Raw genomic sequence first — 26,284 nt, forward strand, 5'->3', positions numbered from 1 at the left:
GGCTGACAGCTTGGATAAAGAAGTGGGGTGTTAATGGGGAATCTTCAATGAGAGGAGAGGAGAGCAGCAGAGAGAGGCAGGAAACTGCACCAATTTACAATTTGGAGTCTAAATTTACAAATTAAAGCAGAAAATGCTTCTATTATATATTTATAATGAAATGTGATTAATTTTTAAATTATTTTGAATGATCCCATGTAAATGTTCATTATTGAATTGGCATTATAACGTATTCCACTTCTTAACTCGATGCCAGATAGATAGTTTTGGAAAGAAAGAGACAGAAAGAGAAATAGGAAAGATGCAAGCAATAAACAGATGAGGAAGAATAATTAAAGCATAAAAATGTGAACAATTAGAGACATACAGTCTTACACTTGAGAAGTACTAGTTAATTAGCAGTAGCTGAAATAATTCTCAATATTTAGGGAGTCATTTCAACACAATATTCAGGATAATTAATCCTAATCCTCCTGCTTTGATTTTCGTTATCCCATTAGCAGGAAAAGAAATCCTCTTACTCACAATTCCAGAATGAGGACAACATCTGTTTTGTTCTCATAGACATCATGTAAAGTGATGATATTCGGGTGCTGGATCTGCTGCAGGATGTTCACCTCCCGCTCGATTTCCTCACGTCTCACTCCTCTCCGACTGGCTCGGACCTGCCGTTTCTTGATAAACTTTGCTGCGTATTCAAGCCCGTCGTTTCTCTTGCTGCACTTCTTCACAATAGCAAACTGGCCACTGCATTGTCAGAAGTATAAAGAAGACACAATTACTTACAAATAACATCCGTTTTAAAATTACAGATGAGAAATTAGTTACTAATTATATATACACAGTACGGTGGTATTAGTCTGGGCTGTGGTTTAAGTCCCACTCTGAAACTTAAACAAAAAGTCCACTTTAATTCTTCATGGCAAGCCTGAAAGAGGGCTGTATTGTCAGTAATGCCTGTTCTAGGTGTAATACACAACTCCCCGTTTTATATTATTACCTACATTGATCCCATTACTAATCATCCCCACATTCCACCTCTCACCTACACACTAGGGATAGTTTTCTGTGTCCAATCAACCCACACGCCTTTGAAATGGAGGAAACCAGAGATCCAGTAGAAAGCCAGACAGGCACATGGAGAACATGCAGACTCCGCACAGACAGGACTGAACTCTATGAACTGCCACCCTCTTTCAGAGTTCTGTAGCAATTTGCTCAACAGAATGGTTTACTGCCACTCTGGTGACAGCAATAGGGTACAAAGCTTTCTCAAAATGTTATCGGAAGTCAGCAGTGTTCAGAATCAAAGTCCTTTGCTGGCTGTCAAATTCTGTCAGCCTTGTGATGGGTGAAGCCTATTCTGGCCCCCATCTCCCACACTTCAGCATGCAGCCACGCGGCCATTTTGGACCAGGACAACACGCATCAACGAGGTAACACCTGAAGATCCACCAAATGCAAGAATGTCCTTGGTAAATGAGTGATGGGCCTTAGGAACTGAACTTCGATAACAAGTTTAGGTTACTGATCCTACTTTCAGCCGTGAGGCTATCAGCAGTGGATTTACCTAAAGTGATATTGGAAAGGACTGAAGAATTTTACTCCAGAAATGACTCGCTTATTTTTTTGGTGGATTCCTGGTTATACACCGTCTAAATTCAGAAAATAGGCCTTCTGGAAAAGAAGGTTACCTCAAAATGATGTCGTCTATCAAAGCTAGCAGCATAACTGGACACCTGTGCTTTGCTGACCCTAAGGAATAGGCACAAATAGAGGTGGCACCCCAGCATCGTGTCAGGAGCTGCTGAAGGCTGGGGTTCAGCAAATTTCATAAATCACTGGATGTGCAGAAAGCGACCATGTATCAGGTGCAAGTACACAGCCAGTGGAGCCTGAAGGTGACTGTTAGGTTACTTCTATTTAAACGAACCGTTGGTTAACAATTAAGTACCATATTCTGGAAGAATGAGAGAACTTTTATTTACAGAAATAAACAAACACATCTTAACCCCGCCACATGCTGAAACATTGCAGCAAACCCTGCGCATGCTCAGTGCTCTCCAATCAGGTACTGGCACATCATCGCAGGTGATGTCACCACAGTGACAATCCTGGTCCACAAGCAGATATGAGGTGGTTTTGTGAATTTACACCTTCCCATCTCCAATCTTCGGCTGGCTTCCCTGAGATTTTGTCGGCACAGGTTGATTGAACCTGTGATTGGCTGAAATGAAGATGGGCGATCTTATTATGACATGAATGACCAGCCCATTTCCAGCAAATGGTTGGTCACCCAGTCTCACCTCACATCTGTCAAATGCTGAAGAGGGTGGGGCCCAGATGTGTTTTAAAGCTTTTGCTTTACAACCTGCTGTGACTCTAATACTCCTGTTTCTCTGATTTTTGCATCTCACCTACTTGACTGAAGGATAATACAAGCGCAAGATTGCAGAAGCTACTCCTCAGACCATTAAAACCAGTTTCACTGTGAACAAATGAAGGATTTATTCCCACTTATAGTAACAAAAATATCACAATGACATTACTAATATTTCTCCTGACCAGCTTCCTGCTGTAATACACACAGAATGTAAAGAAATGCTGAACTAGGAAGCAAATTGCAAACATGAGGAAATCTGTAGATGCTGGATATCCAAATCAACACACACAAAATGCTGGAGGAACTCAGCAGGCCAGGCAAGTGTTGAAAAGGGTGAACAGTCGACATTTCGGGCTGAGATGAATCCTGATGATTGCATCTTGAAAGAAGAGTCTCGGCCTGAAACGTGGACTCTTTTCCATAGTGCAGGGCACTGCTGAGTTACTCCAGCCTTGAGTGTCGGCTTTGTATAACATTGCACATTACACTGACTGGGTGTTCAAAAAATAAAACGCTTAATAGCAGCATTCAGTCTGTTGGAGGATCTGAGAGGGTAGGACCAGAGGAATTATCAATGTTTCAGGTCAAAATCCTGAATCAAAGTTCAAAGTAAATTTATTATCAAAGTACATTTATGTCACCATAAATGAGATTCATTTTCTTGTAGGCATACTCAATAAATCCATAATAGAATAATAACCATAACAGAATCAATGAAAGATTGCACCAGCTTGGACATTCAACCAGCGTGCAAAAGGCAACAACGTGCAAATACAGAAAGAAAGAAATAATAATAATAAATAATCAATAAGTATTGACAGCATGACATGAACAGCCCTTGAAAGTGAGTCCATAGGTTGTGGGAATAGTTCAATGATGGGGCAAGTGAAGTGGAGTAAAGCTATCCCTCTGGTTCAAGAGCCTGATGGGTGAGGGGTAACAACTGTTCTTGAACCTGGTGGTGTGAGTCCTGAGGCTCCTGTACCTTCTTCCTGATGGCAGCAGCGAGAAGAGAGCATGATCTAGGTGGTGGGGGTCCCTGATGATGGATGCTGCCTTCCTGTGACAACACTCCGTGTAGCTGAGATCAATGGTGGGGAGGGCTTTACCCATGAAGCACTGGGCTGTATCCACTACTTTTTGTAGGATTTTCCATTCAAGGTCATTGGTGTTTCCATACCAGGCTGTGATACAGCCAGTCAAATATACTCTCCACTACACAGCTAAATAAGTTTGTCAACGTTTTAAATATCTTGCTGTATCTTCACAAACTCCTAAGGATGTAGAGGCACTTTCATGCTTTCTTTGTAATTCTGCTTACGTGCTGGGCTGAGGGCAGGTCCTCCAAAATGGTAACACCAAGGAATTTAAAGTTGCTGACCCTCTCCACCTCTGATCCTCCGATGAGGACCTCTGGTTTTCTCCTCCTGCTCAATAATCAGCTCCTTGGTCTTGCTGACATTGAGAAAGAGGTTGTTGTTATTAAACCACTTGGCCAAATTTTCATTCTCCCTCCTATATGCTGATTTTTCACCTTTGTGGTGTCATCAGCAAACTCAGGTATGACATTGGAGCTGTGCTTAGCCTCACAGTCACAAGCGTAAGAGTAGGGGGCTAAGCACCTAGCCTTGTGGTGAACCTGTGCCGACAAAGATTGTGGAGGAATGGATCCAAGCTGCTTCTCGGGCAGGAGTTGGTATGTTTCATCACCATCTTCTCAAAGCACTTCATCACTGTGGATGTAAGGGTAACTGGGCAATAGTCACTGAGGCAGGTTACCACATTTTTCTTAGGCACTGGTGTAAGTGAACCCTGCTTGAAGCAATTGGTACCTCAGACTACTGAAGTGAGAGATTAAAGATCTCAGTGAACACTCCAGCCAGGTGATTAGCACAGTTTGCTAGTACTTGGCCAGGTATCTCATTGGGGCCGGATGTTCTCTGTGGGTTCACCCTCCTGAAGGCTGCTCGCACGTTGGCCTCAGAGACCGAAACCACAGGATCATCGGGGACTGTGGGAGTTTGTGATGGTCAAAGCGAGCAGAGAAGGTCATCTGGAAGCAAAGCTGTCGTCCATGCCGATTGATTTTTCTTTATAAGAGGTGATGGTACTCGAGTCCTGCCACAAATGTCGAGTGTCCTTCGTTCAGTCTGAAATTCACACCTTGCTTGTGAGGTGGCTTTCTGGAGATCATACCTGGATCTCTTGGTTCATCCAGGGCTTTTGGTTGGAGAAGACTCTGGGCAATTTTGTGGGGACACACTTGTCTACAGCCATTTTCTTTTGAATCAGTAATAAGTCTCCACATTTAATATCTTTGCTAAGTATCAGAATATAATATTTGAGATTCCATGGGTTACTGGGATCCTGGAAGTTGATTCAGGAGAAAGCATACTGCAAGAAAGTAGATCTGCCCCCATCCAATGGTGTATACGTTCTGACCAGCACCATCCCTTCTCTCCAAATCTGCCCAAACAGAATAACAGCATGGCTCAGCCAGGTTTCACGGAGGTACGAGAAACAGTAGATGCTGGAGTCTGCAGCAACACACAAACTGCTGGAGGACCTCAGCAGATCAGGCAGCGACTGCGAGGATAAGTGGACAGTGAGACCCATCACCTGAAACATTTTCTGTTTCCCTACAATCTGCCTGACCTGCTGAGCTTCTCCAGCACTTTGTGTGTTTCATCCAGGTTTCATTCGTCTTCTCTGACATCACCTTCTGTTGCGTGGTGGCTGATAAACACTGCAATCACAGCTGAGAATGCAGTCACCTCCCATTCTCAAAGGGTAGAAATGCATAGAGCAAAGGGCCCAGCTCTTGTCTCAATAGGCACACAAATCATCTCTCATCTTCTCACTTCATTCCTTTCTTCCTCATGGTCTTGTCCAGCAGCCGCCGCCCCCCCCCCACCCCAAGTCCTTTACATGCACCAACCACAGAAATGCCCTGTCGCGACTGGTTCCCTGCAAACCTCCAGAAGCAAGTGTTCACTGGGCACAGTGACAGCCTCCGTGCCCATGAGTGCAGCTGAGAAACAGCACAAACCCAACCAGGGAATGGAGATTACGTGGGATTCACTGTCCAGGAAAGGGGTGGAGGAACTGAGGGCAGGTCAAGGTTTAAGGACCAGAAGGGGTGGGGACATGAGAAATTTAAAGCCTGACAAGGGAGGCAGTGAGACTTTATTTTTTTAAATTTACTCTCCAGTAGGGCCTTTTATTGCTCAAAGTGATTGTTCCTGCACTAAAAACCAAGAGTCAACCATACAGATTTGGAGTCAGATATCAGCCAGACAAAGTAACGACAGTAGATTTCCTTCCCTGAAGGATATTCATAGATCACATGGAGTTTTACAATGATCTTGCATGTTTCCTTTAATGCATTACTTCTAAATTCTGGATTTTCATCCCTGTACTCTTCTCGTTTTTTTGTGTGGGGAGGGGGATTTGGGAGTTGATGTGCCTGATCTGTTTTGTTTGTATTTTTATGAGGGAAGAGGGACATGGGGGGTGGGGGGGGGGTCAATGTGCCTGATCTGTTCTGCTCATTTTTTTGTGTGAGAAGAGGGATTTGGGGGTTGAGGTACCTCTTCCATATTTTTGTTTGTTTTTCTTTGCGAGGAGGTGAGATTTGGTTTCTTTTCTTTCTTGGTTTCATAGCTACCCAGAGAAATAAAGATAATAAAGATAAACGAACCTTAAGTAATGACCTATATTTAAATTTCCTGGCTGCCTTTGACCAATAGAACATGGAGGCGCCTTCATAAACTCCCACAACCCCTGACCACCCTGTGATTTCAGTCTGAGGACGGCGTGAGAACATCCTTCAGGAGGGTGAACCTCTGGCCCAGATGAGGTACCTGGCCGAGTACTGGCAACCTGAGCTAATCTGCTGGCTGGAGTATTTACTGATGTCTTTAACCTCTTGCTTTAGCAGTCTGAAGCACCCACCTGCTTCATCCAGGCTTCAGTTATACCAGGGCCTAAAGAGGACGTGGTCACCTGCCTCAGTGGCTGTTGTCCAGTTGCACTTACATCCAGAGTGATGAAGTGCTTTGAGAGGTTGGTGATGAAACATATCAACTCCTGCCCGAGGAATGACTTGGATCTGCTCCTAGTTGCCTACTGACACACAGGTCCATAGCAGGTATCATTTCATTGACTCTTCACTTAGCCCTGGAACATCTGGAGAGCAAATCTACATACATCAGAATGCTCTTCATTGATTACAGCTCTGCATTCAACACTATCAGATGCAAGGTCTCAATACCTCCTTATGTAACTGAATCCTCTCTTACAGAACCTAATCAGTTCAGATCAATAAGAACGTCTCTTGCACAATCACCACAAGACTACGTGCTTTGCTCTCTGCTCCATTCACCTCATAAATGTGTGAGACAACATACAGCTCTAATGCCGTACTTAAGTTTGCTGATGATACCACTATTGTTGGCTGAATCAAAGGCGGTGACAGATCAGCAGAAAGGAACGAAATTGAAAATCTAGTTGAATGATGCCACAACACAACCTTTCATTCAACATGGAAGACCAAGGAGTTGGTTATTGACTGAAGTAAACTGGAGATCCCAGAGCCAGTCCTCAGAAGATCAGAGGTGGAGAGGGTCAGCAACTTTAAATTTCTTGGTGTTATCATCTCAGAGGATCTGTCCTGGGCCCAGAATGTAAATACCATTACAAAGAAGGCACGGAGCACCTCTACTTTCTTAGACGCTTGAGGGTGGATATAGCTCAGTCTATCGTGGGCAAATCCCTCTACTCTGTTGAACACATCTACAAGGAGCGTTGTCGCAGGAAAGCAGCATCCATCATCCAGGACCTCCACCGTTCAAGCCAAGCTCTTCTCTCACTGCTGCCATCAGGAAGGAGGTACAGGAGCCTTACTCTCAGACCACCAGGTTCAGGAACAGTTATTACTCCTCAACCATCAGGCTCTTGAACCAGAGTGGATAACTTCATGCACCCCAAAGCTGAAATGACTCTATAGCCTATGGACTTACTTTCAAGGACTCTACAGCTCATGATCTCAATATCTATCATTTCTTTATTTATTATTACTATTTTGGTTTGATTTTCTTTTTGGTATTTGCACAACTTGTTGTCTTTTGCATATTGGTTGTTTGCCTGTCTTTGTTGATTGATTCTATTATGTTTCTTTGTATTTACAGTGAGTGCCCACAAGAAAATGAATCCCAGGGTAGTATATGGTGACATACATGCACTTCAATAATAAATTTACTTTGAACTTGAACTCTCGAGCAAAGGTCCAATAGTAGGCTGCCAGTGCAGGAATTTACCTACTACCACAGGGGTGTCAGTCCCTAGAGAATGGCGCCAACAGAGGCTGCAGGAACTTTGGTCTCTGGTACAGTTAGAAAGAGCGTCTACAGGGCATCCAAGCCCCTGACAGAAGTCACAGGGTGTTCAACCTCCAGACAATGGCAAGGACCAGGTCGTGTGACAGTGACTTGGGATGGAGAAAGTGTGTGGAGAATGGTTATTCATTAATTCATTGGGTGAGAATGTGCGGCTGTAGAGCATTGGATACCAGATCTTTAACAAAGCTAGTCTATAGATCAGCCGATAGGTGTAGGGTTTAAAAATGCTGGGGGAAGTATCAACTCAGTAACATAATAGTAACGATTGGGCTATTGTGATTAGGGAGGAAATGGTGAAGGATGCTGAAACAGCATTCTTTTTTTAAACCTTAAATGATTTAACAGATGGATATCAGTAGAGATCCCAAGGCAACAATTTGTATCCTGATATACGCTTCCTCTGGAGAAACAAGACAAACACACCATGAGGCCTGAGATAAGGAAGGGTCCCAACAAACTTTTTTCATGTTTTTTGGGATCTTGACATCACCAAAAAGGGCAGCATTTATCACCCAAAATCGGCCTCAAGAAGGCGTTGAGCTGCTATTCTGAACTGCTGCAGCCTTCCTGGCTCCAAAAGTGTAGCGTGGGGAGTTGCAGGATTCTGACACAATGATAGAGGGACAGTAGTAGATCCTTCCACGTGTGTTTTGCCCTTGTCCTCATTGATAATAGAGGCTTCAGGCTCTGTCAGTAACCTGGGCGAGTAACCGCTGTGTATTTTGCAGATGGAACATAATGAAGCAACTTTGGGCCAACATCCATGAACATTACTGCTGATGGAGCGGGCTGTGTTGAGCTTCCTGGTGCTGTAGTCAACAGGCAAGGGATGAGTGCTCATGATCAGGTCTTGCACCGTCAGGAGACAAGTAACTCATTACCGCTCTACATCTAGCCAGCACTTGCTCCCACAACCATGGTATTTTAATCACTGGCTAAGCTCTCGCTCGATGACGACTCCCAGGATATTCATGGTGATGGGCAGTGTCACTGGATGGCAGGGATAACTGATTAGACTGCTGAGGACTTTTACTGCATAATGCATGCAGAAGAGATTTACGAAGTAGTTGTCGGGCCTTGAGGGACTGAGTTACAGACAGAGTTTGAGCAGTTTGGGATTTTTGTCATTGGAGCGAAGGATGTGCCGTGTCATATGACATAGACAATCGTGATATCTCCACGACCATGATTGCTCTTGGCTAATTTTTCTGCAGAAGTGGTTTGCCTTCTTCTGGGCAGTGTGTTTACAAGAGGGTGACCCCAGCCATTATCGATACTCTTCGGAGATCGTCTGCCTGGCGTCAGTGGTCGCATAACCAGGACTGTGATAGGCACTCGCTGCTCCAATGGCTGCATGTGACCCTGATCAGGGTGGGGAACAAGGCAGGTGCTACATCTTGCCCAAGAGTAACCTGCAGGTTAGCAGAGGGAAGGGGCGCCTAACCATCATTTGGTAGAGTCATATCACCACCCCACCACCCTCATGGAGGCATATAAAATGAAGGATACACAAAGTATTCCCACACCCCACCCCAACTAAATTCCAGATCACTAACCACATTTAAATTCCAGAGGGCTGGATTTGAACTCCAGTCTCTAGATTACTAGCCTTTTAACTAACCTGTTATAGACCTAAGCATGGTGGAGTTATTTTGAACAATATTTGTTTTCAACTAGATCATCAATGGGCTGAGGCTGGTTGATAGTGCTGGGCAGGGAACATTTACCAACACCTTGAAATCAGATTGTGAAGTTTATGCAGGAAGAGTTAAGGAGGAGGCAGCTGTCCAGAAAATACCTGCTTCTTGCTGGCTTTGCCTTAGCACTGATTAAATTTAAGAGAATACTGTTGCCCACTGGGGACACACAGCGGTCCCCTGTCACTGTCTAAATGGAATAATTCACCCAGGCAAGTGCTACAGATCACATGTCTCATCTGTATAACGTGGTAACTATAGCAACAGTCATTTTGTTGTGAACCAATAAAACTGCTCAATCCTGTGACCTTTGGAAACAGATAGATCCTGGCGATAGGGCGGAATTTACAGGAAAAGAAATACGAGCTAATGCGGGTTTGTTCGTAACAATTGATGGGGTTTAACAATACAAAACCTTGGGCAGAAAAGGAAACTACTTTTTTTTTTTTTTACACACACAAGAGATACCACAACATCACTGGAACCATTCTCGAGAGATCAGAGTGGGTTTTGCTATAAAGTCCTGTGGGAGGCAGCCCTCGCACACTCCCCACCCCCCCAGGAGGGAGGTGGAAGTGGGGCCACGTTGGTTAAGTACAGCTCCTGGGAGCAAAGTGTCTGGTTTAAACTTCCTCCTTAGAGTGGAAATGGTTGTGTGCAATTTAAAGGTGAAACTCGAGTCACTAGTATTGGCACATCATGGTGGTAAGCAGTATCTGAGAAAAAATAGCATGAGGGGCATGGGGAAGACACACATGTATCAAAACCTGCAGAACAAATGTGTGGGGGTTTTAGATATGTATTTAAGGGTTCACACCAGTGAACAGTTAAGATGAAGGAAGAATAGGAAGTGCTGGTATTCACAGCCTACATGGAGGGTTAAAACCAAAATAGACGCAGAGATAGATATAGAAATTACAGAAGCTGTGTTCCAAAGTGCTGGAGTGCTTATAAATATTTTAATGTTATTTGCGGGTAAGCAAACAGGAACAGATACTCAAGCAAGACAGTGAATCGCATACACAAGATGTTAGATGGCGTAAGGAATTACAGTGTGCTACGGGAGCCTCGAGCCAGAAAGCCTCCCGAAAGGGGCAATGCTCAGAAATAATTCAGCTGCTTCATAAACAGGGAAAGAAATTTTTTTTAAAAAAGCAAATGGCAGAAGTCTGAAATAAAAAGGAAAATGATGGAAGAACCAGCAGGTCAGGCATAAAGCAATACAGCAGGAATACAGGCCATTCAACCCAAAAAGTCCATGCCTACCACAATGGTCACCCAACTAGCACCAATTTCCTGCACTTGGTTCATATCTCTCTAAGCCAGGAGTTCCCAAACTTTTTTTATGCCATGGACCCGACCATTATCCAAGGGGTCTATGGAGCCCAGGTTAGAAACCCCTGGTCTGAGCCTTAACCCATTGTGTACCTCCACAAGTGCCTTCCAAATGCACATGCCTGAACCACTTGCCCTGGTGGCTCGCTGTGGGGAAAAAATTTAAGGTGAATGAAGGAAAGTTTAGTGGAACTTGTAAAGTACCATTTTCTGCCACACATTTTCATACACTTTTAACAACCGTTATATTTCAGAATCTGTGGACAGACTTGAAAGGTTTCCAGAAAATCTGCCCGAGCAGGCATTATTCCAACAGTATGTCTGATAAACCATTCAGCCATGGACATGATAGCAATAAGACTCAAATCCCTCACTGTGGTACTCTTTTTTTTCAAAAACAGGAGCCGCTGGAGACAATTAAGAACAGGGGCTCCCAACTCTCCAACCTGCACCAATGACCCCTTCGTCTGTCTTCAACCCTCTTCCTGGACACCCTGCTCTGCATCTCTTCATTGCCAACTGCCGACGGGGCATCCGCTGTCTCGACTTCACCACTCCTCTCTCCAATTCCAACCTCACTCCTCCTGTCCATTCTCTCTGCACTAATCCTCACCTCGCAGATAAGGGGGGTGCTGTAGTGGTCTGCCAGACTGGCCTCTACCTTGCTGAGGCCCAGCAACAACTCTCAGACACTTTGTCTTACTTACCACTCAAACAGGATCCTACTAAGGAACACCAGGCCATTGTCTCCCACACCATCACCAACCTTACTAACTCTGGGGATCTCCCAACCACAGCCACCAACCTCATAGTTCCCTTACCCTACACATCTCACTTTTAACTCCTTCCTAAAATCCACAAACCTGCCTGTCCAAGTAGGCTCATTATTTCTGCTTGTTCCTGCCCCACTAAACGCATATCTGCATAACTCAACTCAGTTTTGTCAACCCGCCCCCCCCCCACCCCAGTTCAGTCCCTTCCTACGTACATTGGTGACATCTCACACTCTTGATCTTTTTGAAGATTTCAAGTTCTCTGGCCTTAATCTTATTTTCTCTATGAAGTTCCATTTCCTATACACCTTCATTCCCCCCACCCCCTCCAACATCAGGAAAGCCTCAAAGGTCTCTGTTCCTCTCTAGAACACCAGACCCAACCAGTTCCCCTCCACCACCACTCTCCTCCATCTGGTGGAACTGATCCTCACTCTCAATACTTTCTCCATCAACTCCTCCCACTTCATTCAAACAAAAGGTGAGGCCATGGGCACTCGCATGGGTCCCAGTTATGTCTGCCTTTTTGTCTGCTATGTAGAGCAGTCCATGTTCCAATTCTACACTGCTATCAATCCCCAATTCTTCCTACGCTACATCGATGACTGTATTAGTGCTGCTCCTGCACCCATGCTGAGCTCAACTTCATCAACTTTGCCTCCAACTTCCAATTTACTTGGTCCATTTCCGACACCTCCCTCCCCTTTCACGATTTCTGTCTCTATCTCTGGAGATAGCTCATCTACTGATAACGTTTATAAACACAGATTCCCACAGCTACCTGGACTATACCTCTTCCCAGCCTGCTACTTGTTAAAAAAAAAATGCTATCTCCTTCTCGCAACTCCTCCGTCTCCACCTCATCTGCTCTCAGGATGAAGCTTTTCATTTCAGAAGTAAGGAGGTGACCTCTTCCTTCAAAGGGGCTTCCCCTTCCTTCACCATCAACGTTGCCCTCACCCGCATCTCTTCCATTTTACGCATGTCTGCCCTCACCTCACCAGGGATAGGGTTCCTCTTGACCTCACCTATCATCGCACCAGCCTCTGTTCCAACACAGAGAATCACCGCCATCTCCAACGGGATCCCGCCACTAAGCGCATCTGTCCCTCCCCCACTTTCTGCTTTCCGCAAGTATCGCTCCCTTGTCCATTCATCCCTCCCCACTGATCGCCCTCCTGGCACTTATCCTTACAAACAGAACAAGTGCTACACCTGCCCTTACACCTCCTCCCTCACTACCATTCAGGGCCCCAAACAGTCCCTTCAGGTGAGGCGACACTTCACCTGTGAGTCTGTTGGGGTCATATACTGTGTCTGGTATGTCCTCCTGCATATTGGTGAGATCCAACGTAGATAAGGAGACCACTTCTACTGCCGTGATGAGGCCACACACGGGTTGGAGGAAGAACACTTTATATTCTGACTGAATCGCCTCCAACCTGACAGCATGAACACTGATTTCCTGAACTTCCAGAAATTGACCGTTCCCAATCCCCTCTCTCACCTCATCACCTCCCTTCTGGTGCTCCTTTTCTTCCTTTCATGGACTTCTGTCCTCTATCAGATTCCCCTTTCTCCAGCCCTTTATCTCTTTCACCATTTGACTTCCCAGCTCTTTACTTCACCCCTCCCCTTCTCCCAGTTTCACTATCACCTGTCACCTTGTGTTTCTTCCTCCCCTCCTCCCACCTTCTTACTCTGACATCTCATCTTTTTTCTCCAGGGTTTCATCCCAAAACGTTGACAGTTCACTCTTTTCCGTAGATGCTGCCTGGCCTGCTGAGTTCCTCCAGCATTTTGTGTGTGTTGCTTGGATTTCCAGCAGCTGCAGATTTTCTCTGGTGCACGGTCAGGCGTATCCCTGGAAAGGATTTTTGCTGTGAGCCGCTTTGTTGGAAGTTGACTGTTTCTCTCCCCGCAGGCGCTGCCTGACCCGTTGAGCATTTTCCCAGCATTTGGTGCTTACACAGTCAACGAGGCAGTGTTTTTGGCGTTGGGCAGGAGAACCCACTCCAAGGAGTACCGCTGCTGCCTGTGGGAATGAGAGGCTAAATTACAGGCAGTTGGCGCGGCCAATCCCGGCTTAAGAAGCCGGCGGAGGGACAAAACGAGTCACAACCCCCTGCAGTCACACCTGAGATGGGAGAGGAGGATCAAACACTGCGAGCACAGTTACCACACTTCCCTCAACCTGCCAGCAGTCCATGCTCCTAAAGACTACCCACACCCAAACAATGGATAGTTTCAGAACTCCAGAGAAGGTAAGTGGACAGGAAGGATTTAGAGATGAGAGTCAAATTGGAACAGCTTAGTTGGCCATTTTGGATAAGTTGGGCTGAAGAGCTTACTTCCATGGTCTCCAACCCTAACAGCACTAATGGCACTGACAGGTAGGCACATACTCTGGGGACATAGGGGGAAGCTTGTGTAATTAAGGATGAATAGCATTGACTTTTACCAGGGATTGCCAGTCAAGGTCCCACCAGAAGCCTCTGCCATGGACAGAGTGGACTCATAATGTATTTGGACGAGTGAGGGAACTGCAGGTCATCGTCACCACTTGTGGGTTTTAACAACATTGTTCTGAATGGTCTCTTGCTGCTGGGTCGTGATGCACCAGGTGTGACCAGCTGGGACGGTGCCATATTCTGGCTGACGTCCCAGAACCAACAGCTGGCTACCATTAACCGTTCAACACCACAAAGCTGTGGGTGGCAGCCTGTGACTGCCACAACAGGCCGCCTGCAGGAACAGGCCCGAGTCCGCTTGAACTCAGCTTCAGGCCACAGAGCTGTGAAGGCGGAGGCAGCTGTCTGGGAGAGGAGGCCGAGTCTGCTACCAATGATCCTATCACCCTCCCAAAGATGACCCTGCTCCCCTTCTTCCCCAGGATCAGTGGTATCCCCTCTCCATTGTGACGGATTTGGAAGAATAACTGTCTACACTCTTAATTATTAAGGCTGTCAAGGATTGATGTTCATGAGCTTTTGTTCCACTACAAAAAACAACTCAACTCCAGGAAAGTCTTGCCTCTCTACAGTGGGATTTCATCACCTGCAAGGGGCATCTTTCTTGCATCATAAAGGAGGCCAACTCAGGGATTTGTGCTCGGAGGTTATGGGGCAGTGATCGAGTTGGCCAATAAAGGACAGGGATACGTTTGATGGCCAGAGACATGGGCAGATGTACCCTAGTTTCTGGAGAGTTCTTGAACAACAAAAATGATCACAGCAACGTGCTGCTGCCTCAGAATCATTGAGAGCAGAACCCTATCCTGGCTTCTCAAAACGTCATCTCTGTGGAGTTTGGATGTCCACATGGGTTGCCTCCGGTTCTCCCGTTTCTTCCCACATCCCAAAGGTAAACTGCTGGGTTAATTAGTTTCTGATACTCACCTTTGGTGTAGGTGGGTGATGAGAAAAAGAGGAAGCTGATGGGAGAGAGAAGGAAATAAGGAGCAGGAGGGAGACTGATAGGATCACTCTGCTGGGAACAAGTATTGATCTAACAGGCTGAATGGCTTCATAATAAGCAAGAAAAATTGAACTCTAGGAAGTGTAACAGCTGTTCTGCCATGGGGTCTTGGTCCTGATGCACAGCAAACCTCTGATACACTGTGGTGGTACTGGCAAAGTAGATTTTGTTTACTAAAGTCCCTTCACCATTTCCCCAATATGGCCAGTCAGAAAGCCAGGCTGCTGTGGCAGCCAAGTATTGATCACCAATAGATTAATTAGTTATTTCCACACATTCCAGTGGTTTGAGATATCACAGATTCACTTAAAAAAAAACCCAAGTGGCTGCACAGACATTTTCACATTGAATTCATTTCCAATGAATTCTCGAGTAAGCCCAAGGTAGAAGAAGATCAATTGAGGACAAGAAATGCTGAAAGTCTTCAGCAACACACAGAAATGCTGGAGGAGCTCAGCATGTTGGGCAGTACCCATAGAGAGGAACAAGCAATCAACTTTTCAGGCTGGGTCCTGATGAAGAGCCTGGGCCTTAAACGTCAACGGTTTCTTCCGTCTCCGTAGATGCTGCCTGGCCTGTTGAGTTCCTCCAGCATTTTGCATGCGAAGATCAACTTTAGCTTGTTTTCACCGCCGAAGATTGCGAATGTGCTCTCTGCAAGGTACCATAAAAGCACCTTCTGGGACAAGACTACAGCTGAAGCCTTGAAGAGCTCTTTTTTTTCAAACCTTCCTGTTTACTTCAATATGCTGATTGCAATCTTCTTCCCACAAGAGATTGGCATCTGCATTTAACAGCTCCACAAGCACTCGAGAAAGCAGGGCTGAAAGTCCAGCAGCACAAGATGTGTCTCAGTAATGGGTGTATCGCCTCCCTCAGAGTGCTGGTCACCTTGCTGGGTCTTCACGCAAAGTGGATGCCATCCAGCAGATCTCCTCTGCTCGACTTGCAGACTGCCTTGAGATCAGTCCGTAAGCTGGTGGGTTACCAGCTCCCCTCTGCTCCTCGTCTTACCAGAATCGCAGCCCCCTTATGTGACCTGTTGGAATGGGTCTAGCGATCGGGCGCAGCCTGAAGCGCAGAAACAGTTACAGTTGGGTGCTGCTTCTCAGTGCTTACTACACCACACTAGTTGAGGCAAATAGGGTAGACTATACTTTGAGACTTTGAGGGGCACAGCCATTTTTTTCTGCAGCTGTTAAACATTTGACAACTGGAGTGCATTGCTCACCCACATCCATGAATTAGCTCTTCCAGCCCAAGAAATTTACAGAAGGTGGCCATGGCCGCTGACTCAGAGTGATCAGGGAGGTGCTCTTTGTGTCTCCTATTAGATGCTCCACCCACACAAATGTGTCATTCTGCTACTGGGCACCCACCGCTTCTATTCAACTGAAACCAAGAGGCAGAGAATCAATTATCTCCTCTGTTATTAGTAGTTAGCACGCTAGATTCACTGTGGTTACACCAAGCAAGGTTCTCCAGTGTTGTTGTGTCCTGTACTCACCACCATCATCTCAACGACCAGGTCTCGAAGTGCTGAGATCAATACTTTGTCACCATTCTGATATGCGAGCAGAATAACTTCTGCTCTGCTGACAGTAAGCTGATACTTCACAATGATTGGTTTCAGGATTTTTATGGGAACCCGAGAGGGAACTTCTTCGCTCAGACGGAGGTGCGAGTGTGGAATGGGCTGCCAACAGAATGCAACATTTAAGAGAAGTTTGGATGAGAGGGGTATACGGGGCTCTGCATGAAAATGAGACTAGGCAGAAGAACAAGTCAGCACGAACTAGATGGATTGAATGCCCTGTTTCTGTGCTGTTGTGCTCTATGAGTGTATGTTGGAAGCAACACCGTGCATAAGCTTGGGCTAAGCTGATGTAGACAAAGTTCAGGTGCGTTCCCGTTCTATGGTGTTGCTTGCACAGGTTATCCGACCAAACTATGGAGCCCTCCAGTCCATGTCCTTGTGAGATGCCCAACCCGGCCACAATCAGCAGTCCACCAGGGCTAATGCGGCAAAAAGGGACACAAAGAACACCAGAACGAGGAGTAGGCACTGGTCTGTTCCATCATTCACTGTGACCATGGCTGATCTATGCTGCCCTCAACTCCACTTCTGCGCCCTGTTACCCTCATTTTCTCAATCTTTGAAATATTTATCCATCTCCACCTTACATCTAATAATTTGGCCTCCACCGCCCTCCGGGACAGAATGTTCCAGGGATTCACTATCCTCTGTGAGAAGACTTTTCTCCACATCTCAGTTTTCAATGATCAGGCCCCTTATTTTTGCAGTCCCACCTCCTCATTCACAACCACGAGACAGCTCGCAAGTGGTTCTGAAGAGGTCTCCCTTCAGCCCCAGTCACTGGGCCTCCCTGTACTTACCTGTTCCTGGACAAAGATACAGTCCACGTATCCTTCCCTGTGTATAACATGACCCTGGTTTCCCCACTATCTATCTGCCCTGTTATTTGGAAGGGACTGCATTATCATGCCTACAGCACTGCTCACACTACGAAGATTATGTACGTAGCCTGGTATCCAAACGGTCATAAATAAATTGAAGATAAAGTTCATGGGTGCCTTGTAAACATGCAACAAAATCCAGGTAAACTTGCAAAAAATCCAGGCAATCATTTAAATTACACCATGTTTAAACAAAAATCTTCAGACCCACATTCAAATGGTTCTGCTCCTGAGAACTGTCTGTAAACTGGCTTTTCTGCAAGTCAGATACAATTTCAATTAAGGTTGATTAACACAAACATTTATACCCTGCAAAGCATCTTTTCCAAAAGTCACAACTTAGTTTTATGTAGGTGTGTTAAATTGTACCCCTTGCAGGATACAGCCCCACATTCTCACCCCATTTTGGGTTGTGGTGAACTACATATACCTGTCTGGACTTGCCCCCTGCTGACTGCTCCTGTGGCTCCTCCCACAGACCCCGGTATAAAGGCGATTGAGGCCTGAGCCCGGCCTCTCTGTCTCCAGGATGTATTTTGGTGGTCAACCACTGCTTGTTCCTTCTTCCAGTCAATAAAAGCCGATATCTCGCCTTTACGTTTCAGAGAGAGTTATTGATGGTGCATCATGGGTATAAACATTTGCACTTAATTCCTTCTTGTGGCCCATCCCCATTCCTTCCTCCGCTTGCCTTGTCAAACACCCTGTCTGTCTACCCTGTTCATTAATTTGCCTCATTTGGATTTTTTAACCAATAAAAATTTAATCTCCTAAAAGAAAGTCAGAGAGACTTCAGGAAGTTGCTGTGCCACCTGCACCCTGGTCTGTGAAGAGCCACTGGGGAAGGAAGCAGGTCACCACAAAGAGGAAATATTAAGCTCACATTCTGGGACAACTCACCAGACAGTCTGTTTGATGCAACTTGCAGAGCAGGGAAGCATTCCAAACATTTCTGCTGTAGAATTTAACTGAAAAGGGGCATTTTTCACTGTTAGATGTTTTTGTATGTCATTATTGATTCTTTTATAAGCTGCATGCAGTATATCACATACCAGACCCTCTGCATCAATGTTGTTTAAACAGGCTCTCGAAGCATTCTGAAATCCAAAATAGGTTCTTTATATAGCTGCCAAGAATTAAACTAAAGCTGTACATTGGCCAAGTTAACCACATTTATAAGGTAGCTCAATGCTAACCACTAAGAGGAATGGAAATTATTTGGTACGTATTTAAACTCTTCACAGGTACTGATTTTCAAATCCAGGTGCAAACAAATACAAGCCAACGAGTTCAATCTTATTAAGCTCCATGATCCAATTAGTAAGGTTCTAACGCATGGTTTGTTAACGTAACACTTTAAGCACCAGCAATCTGGGTTCAATTCCCGCCGCTGGTCTGTAAGGAGTTTATACTTTCTCCCCATGGCCTTTTGGGTTTCCTCTGGGTGTTTCAGTTTCCAAAGGTTAGGGTTTGTGAGCTGTGGACATGTTGCATTGGCACCAGAAGTATGGCAACAGTTACTGGCTGCCCCCTCCACACCCTCAGACTGTGCTGGTCGTTGACACAAAAGACGCATTTCACTGAATGTTTCAATGTCTCGATGTGCACGTTATAAATCTTTAACTCAGTGCTTCAAAACTTCAGCAAGCATGGAAGGATGTTTCATCAGTCCTTCTTACAATTCTGGCCAGTCCTTTAACACTGTAGTATCAGACTTCGGTCGAGTGAAATGTACCATACAAATATCTTCAGGTTACCTTCTGCCACTGAAATTCAAATCCATTGACATGGACAAAACCGAATTTCAGAAGCAGGGCACAAGACTTCTATTGATGCATTTAACACATCAACAATGAAAGATGTTGTATAAATAAAGATTCAGAGTGTCCAGCAGTAAATGGGCAAAGGATTCATACTTCAGCCTTCTAGCAATTTGCTTTAGTGGTGGAAGAGTGCAGAAAAGTTGGTTCATATAGGAACACATCCCTCAAAATCTACCAGACATACAATCAGTAAATATGCCATCACTGACCAAATCTCTCTCGAGAAAGAGCCTCACCCAGTAGCATGGTTCACAGTCCTTTCAGGCTGTCTAACAATTTTACAAGTAAGAAGTAGTCAAAGTCAAGATCTTTTGGTTGGACAGAAATTGCTGGGAGATTATAATCCTCATTTTTTTCTGGCAATAGTAGCATTTAAAACTGACCTGACATGGAGATGAGTTAACTTACTACTGACCAGCCAAACGTGAAATTAACTCACAGCTGACAAATCGACTTTTATGTAATTAATTCAGCTTTGGGTAGCAATAACTAATAACACTTGATATTTATGCACTACACATGACCGGTCGATTCTGAAAGAAGATTATTATGTTCATTGGAGAATGCATGACTTCATCGAGAGCTGATGGGTTCAGGTTAACAATTTTTGTAGAAGTGTTTCACCTACTGTTGCACAAGGAAAAGAGGGAACGCTGTCTTGTATGAGGTGATGCACATCATCCAGCCATTTGTACTTCCCATTTCCTCTCTAAAAGCTAGTGTTTTTTTATTATACACACACACTAACTAGTGTGTGTGTGTGTGTGTGTGTGCGCGCGTGTGCGCCTGCCTCCAAGACACAATTTTCCCAGCATTACATGGGCTAATCCAATTTTGAATGCCTTTGACCAAGAGGGAATCCCCAATGTAGATTATGGGGAACATATACAAAACTGTACTGACTTTCTTCATCAGTTCATAGAGAAAGTTTCTTTATTAATTAAATGGTGAGAAAAAGTGGGCACCTGCATTTTTACTTAATGGGTTTTATAATTGGCAAATATTCCAAAGCACAAAACAATAATTCACTAATTAATGCAGAACTCCAAGCTGTCACACTTAATTAATTTTGAGCAATAAAACTAATTGCTGCTCAGCTAGGCAACATCAATCTGGAACCCCAACTGACTTCAGAGAAGCACATTCCTCCCGATTTCCTGTCCTTTCCCCCATCTGCTATTGCCAAAGGAAGCAAAGAAATTAATCAAAGACTGATTGTTATCTCAGGAAAACAGTCACTTTGTGATAAACCTGTCAAGAGTGCAGAATTCCAGTAAATGGTAAATTCCTAGATATGTGTGTTTATGAGAACGGAGCGGGGAATTGCGGACATACTTCTAACTCGGAAATGCGCAGCACGGTATTTTCTAAAAGAAGCCAACTGACATTGATTTGGTCAGCCAGTTAGATCCATTAATAGTGCCTGTTTGTCAGTGGGATGGGTTGCAGTGCGATAGGGGGACCAGAATTAAAGGGGTGACAAATACAGGATTGAAGATGTTATAGTTAAATGCACCCATTATACAAAATAAGGCGGATGATCTTGCAGCGCAGTTACAAGATCAGAGATCAGGCTTCACTAGGTGTCCTTCAGGAATATTTCTTTATTTTTTTTAAATTCAGCTTGTTAATGTTACAAATGTGGTGATGTTCCAGCAGCTGATGGCAGATAGTGTACAGCAGAGAGACTGGATGAGTCAGCTGGATGAGTGGTGTTGTGATAACAACATTGCATTCGACACCAGCAAAACCTAGGAACTAATTGTGGACTTTTGGGGGGGGAAAGAACCAGTTCCCATTGAAGACGGTGAGCAGCTTGAAGCTCCTGAGTGTCAATATCTTGGAGCAAATGTCTTCAGTCCAGAACAAAGATGCCACCATGGGGACATGCCAGCGTCTCTACATTTGTAGAAGCTTAAGGAGATTCAGAATATCATCAAAGGCTTTTACAAACTTCTATTAGTTCATAAATATTTAATAACCCTCTTAACCAAATCATCAATGAAAAAGATATTACAAGTGAAGGCTACTGCTGCATGTAGAAAATAATGAGAAAAGATTCAATGATAACATGAAAATTACATCAAAGCAAATTAGCTTGCAACAACTGATGGCAAGGGATAAATTTACTTTCACAGTTTGAATTCTCAAAATGCTCCACTGATGGGTTACATCTCAGCCTGGTGTGGCAATTGCTTTGGGCTGACAGAACCTGAAGGGAGTGGTTAACCCTGCCCAGTACATCAAAGGCTCATCACATTCTTCCATCCAGCCCATCAATGATCGGCATTGCTTCAGGAAAGCTGACAGTATAGTCAAGGATGTCTGCCTGGCTCTCTGGCATATTCCGTTTCTCTCTCTTCTGCCTTTTGAAAGAAGATACAAGAGCTTGAAAGCCAGGGCATCTAGACTCAAGAAAGGCTTCTCCATTGCTGACAGACTTCTAAACCAATCACCTGTTTCACACCCCTTTCACAGTGGTGCTGATATATTCTCACTCTTGACTCTACCTCACTCAGATACTCCATTACTGTCACCTCATCTTGCACTATTCAGTTTGCATTAAGGCTTTGCACCACTCTGCCGTTTTGCACTCCTGATTATTTTCCATGTATGCCATTTACCCTGTGAGCCTCATGCAAGCAAGGCATTTCCTTGCATTCTGGTGTAAATGACAATGAACTTCTCTGAATCCAAACCTAAAAGTCAAAGGCCAGAGACAAATATGATCTGTGAGCATAAGGATTAGACTCCTTGCTGATGAGACGGTGGCTGATCCAGAACAGCAGGCACTGCAGAGGTCTTTGGCAGAAACTTGGATAGGTTAGGAGGGGTCTGATGCTGGTTTTGAAGGATCTGGTTGTCAAACCACACATCCATATTTCAGTTGGTTCCCTGGTCTGTATCATCCCTGTAATTCCTTTCATCTGAGCACAAAGAAATTAAATGTGCTATTACAATACTACATTAAAAGGAGGAAAGATTTCACTTTCTATTTATTAAAGTTCAGGGACCTAAGCATTGTTGACAAAGCTTGCATGTATTGCCCATGCCTGATTGACTTGAAAAGGCGGTGGTGAGCAATCTTCTTGAACTATTGCAGTCGTTCTAGTGAAGGTGCTCCCACAACGTTGTTGGGGAGGGAGTTCAAAGATTTGTACTAGTGATTTGGAACAACCTGTGGTATATTTCGAAGTTTAAAATGGTGCACAGCCTGGAGGAGAACTCGCAGGCAGAGGTGTCCTCCGAAGCCCTTGTTCTTAAGCTGGAGATCAGGGATGGAGATGCCACAAGAATAGAATCTGGAATCAATGTTGACTTCCAAGGTTTAATACCCCCATCTGCAAGTCATTCCCGGTCCTGCTGGTGCAAGTGGGCATGTCAAGGACTGAGATGGAATCTGACACACCGCAAGATCCAGTTCTGTGATGACGTCTAGTGTGTGGAACAATTCCTTCAGCCTCGAGAAGATTGGAAGGAGGACTGTACAAAGTCAAGAGGGCTGGGTGTAAATTTCTAGGTCCGAATTCAGTGCATTGTTCATTGCCACTGATAAATAATTTTCTTGATATTCAGAATATGTCAAAGGAAGTTTTAAACTTAGACTTGATGTGCAGCAAAAATATAAATCAAGTCAGTGCAGAGAACAAGTCTTCCTGGTAAGTTCAACAGAACACTCGTCAACAAGAACAGCACGATGCACATCAACATGCTTGTAGTTATGTGATGATAAACACTGGAATATTTTCACAATGAAGCCCACATATTTCCTCCACCACCACCTCCAGAGCCCCTGCTGATTTGCTGCACTTTATCTTGTTTTTAAAACCAGTCATAGATTGAGTCGGTCCAGTTCTAAATCCCATCTTGGAAAGTCATTTTGAGTCACTGTCTCAGTTGATATTTTTAGGGTCCATAACAGCAGGATAAGTGAACATGTTTCATGTTTCAAAAATTCTTTTTGTGAGATAAGCTGTTCAGGAAACTTTATGAAGCTGCTCCTTAGATTCCATCTTGCATAATGGAATGTTTCAGTGCAATACAATATGCTCAAAATACTCAATAAAAATTGATTGTGAAAAATACAGATAAATAATATCACAAATCATATTCTCCATTCCATGTCAAAGACTTTTCGCTCACTTCCCTCACCTCTTTTTAACTACTGCCAGATCAACATAAGGAGTAAGACATGCCAGACAACCAGTGAACAGGTCCCAACCAGTCTTTGAAAGGTAGCTAACAGAGGAATATTTTGACTCTGTTTCTTTCCTGCTGCTGAAAACACTGACCTTCCATGTACCAACTCCCTCTCAGATCCCATCCCAGTGAAATTAGAGTCTAACAATAATGGAATGCAAGGGCATTCTATGAAAACTCACTAATGCTTTAATTTGATACTGTGCGATGAATATATTCTCCACAAGATCTGCCTGTTAAATGTTCTTTGTGTTTATAAGATGCACCACTGTTACACAAATAGTTGGATAATTGTATACAATTACTAAAGAGTCTCAAGTGATTCCTACACAATTTACATATTGGTTTACAGATTAAAATTACATTTAAGATTCTTCCTGAAATGCAACAAGATTAAGAAGAGCTTAACTTCAAGAGCTGAAACTACTAATGAAATATTTAATTCAGCATATCTATCGAAGTGAGGTTACCTCAAGTATTCAGTTCCTTGCATAAAAGCACATTTGCAACAACATCTAGAGTTAGTTGAATATCCTCTGGTTAACCACAGCCTTTTTATAAACAGTGTTGTATTTCAGGAAAGTATCATGTTCCTTCATTACTTGCATTGGATGTAAACTGCCGTATGTGAATTGAATGACTTCTGACAATGAATCTTCGTGAGGGGTGAGAGCTGTATTACAGGGAGGGGAGGACGGTAGGCTGATAATTGGTGAGTGCTGTATTGCATGGAGGGGAGGATGGTAGGCTGATGAGGAGCGTGGTACATTTCTGAGCATTGAATGGGTTCACACATCTTGGGCTGTGACATTAGCCTCTCCCTCCCAAGTTACCTCCCCCACCTACCCCTTACGTGCCACCAACTGATTTATGGGCGTGGAAAAGCTCTAACCCAGCTATATGACACGGAAAAGTGCTGATTATTTTAAACGACTATTGGAATCTCAAAACAAACAGAATAAAGCTTTTGTGAAGAAAGTCACAGTCAGTAAAAGGACTCAGACAGCAAGTTATTTAGTGGCAGTACTTATAACCCAGATAAGGAAAAGTCACGCAGTTGGTGAGAACCTAACAATGCCAGCACGTAAAATTATAGAGGATAAAATGCGAGGACAAGGTGCAGTACAATAAATTGAAAAGGTTTTACTCTCAAACAGCACAATAACTTCTTCAGTACACGATGCTGAAGAAGTTTTGTGAGATAATCTGAAAAACAACAGCTTCTCCATCCGGGTTGATGAGTTAACAGATTTCACCAATAGATAATACGTTGTAGCATTTGTAAGATTTGTAAATGATGGTGAAATTGAAGAAAACATTTTACGTTGCAAAGAGTTGCCCGAAACAAGCAAAGGCTGAGATAGATTTAATGTTTGGTCTTGGAGGATCTGTTTTGGCATCTGTACTGATGGTGCCCCCTCAATGGTTGGCTCCATGAGAGGTTTCGTTTCTCTTGTAAAAAAAAGAAAATCCTGGTGTTGTCACAACACATTGCTTGAACATTTCAAATAAATTTTTATGTTGTAAGCAGCGTTAATTAAAATGAATTTGCATCCTTTTGTTTAAATTAAATCTACAGAGCCTACTTTTCTTCTTCTCCTTCATGTGTCATGCGTTTTACACACTTGGGCAATCATGGCCCTCCACATCAAACGATCCCTCGCAGCATCAATGATATCTCACACATTTAGATTTGTTAGTTCTTTCACAGTGTCCGTATATTTTCTTCTTTGCCTTCCTCTTCCGCGTTTCCCAGGCATATGGCCTTGTAATGTAAAGCATTCTATTTCTCCCTTTCTGGTGACATGGCCCAGGAAATTAAGTTTCCTCTCATTTAATGTTCTCATTAAAGATCGTCTTATATGGGCATGTTGGAGAATTGTCTCATTAGTTACCCGATCCCTCTATGATACTTTCAGCATTCTTCTAAGAAACCACATTTCTGTTGCTTCTAAGTTTCTTTGGAGTTCTGGTGTTACAATCCACGTTTCAGAAGCATACAGCAAGATTGACCAGATGTAACATTTTAGTAGCCCAAGCCTTGTTGTCATAGAAATGGGTCTGTTGGCAAAAACGGGTTTAATTTTTTGGAAATTGGTTTTGGCAATGGAATTCCTCTTTTTATTTCTACTTTACTTCTAGCACCTTGTGATAGAAAGCTACCAAGGTAATTAAAGCTGGTCTTTTGCTCAATCTCTTGGTTACCGATGTTCAATTAAATCCCATTTTGGCTTAAGGCACTTCTTTAATAGAAATTTATTATGTTGTCTTATGGGTTTTTAAAGTTTATGAAAGGGAAAGAAAGATTAATTTTAAGAAAGGTAAGCTAAACTTAACTGCCTTTTTTAAGAAAGGTTGGCCAAAAATTCACTCTCTTTTCAAGAGTCAATTATTTTTGGATTATTACATCTACAAATTACTGATCACGCTAATGTACCATGAGCTCTAGATTTAGTAATTTTTACGCAGAGGTTCCCAGAGACCTGAAAATTATTTCTGGGGCTCCTCCGGGCAAAAAGGTTGAGGAAGGCTGATCCAGAATATGGAGAAAAAAAAAGACAAAAGCTAGTCTTATTTAAGAGCGTAAAAAGAAATGAAGACCCATCTTGTTCAGTACTAGCCCTTGGGAGGAAACCTGGCATTCTCCGACAGCAAGGCACATGCAGGTGGCTCCAAACTTCCTATGGTTGACTCTTGAAAAGCTCCTCAGTTGGAGGTG

The 26,284-nt window shown here is 43.9% G+C and overlaps 1 protein-coding gene across 6 annotated transcripts in view; it reads right to left on the minus strand.

Annotated features, from left to right (window-relative positions):
• dapk2b (death-associated protein kinase 2b) overlaps nt 1-26,284 on the minus strand; it is a 205,671-nt gene that overhangs the window by 123,392 nt on the left and 55,995 nt on the right. For all 6 annotated transcript variants that reach the window (XR_009507185.1, XR_009507186.1, XR_009507188.1 and 3 more), the window contains exon 3: nt 526-747. Coding sequence is in view for 2 of the 6 variants with exons in the window: in XM_059946014.1 (XP_059801997.1) it covers nt 526-747 (222 nt within the window). In the remaining 4 variants the exon portion in view is untranslated. The remainder of the gene's footprint in view (nt 1-525; nt 748-26,284) is intronic.

Source organism: Hypanus sabinus, chromosome 21 (assembly GCF_030144855.1).
Source record: "Hypanus sabinus isolate sHypSab1 chromosome 21, sHypSab1.hap1, whole genome shotgun sequence".
Classification (NCBI taxonomy): Eukaryota; Metazoa; Chordata; class Chondrichthyes; order Myliobatiformes; family Dasyatidae; genus Hypanus; species Hypanus sabinus.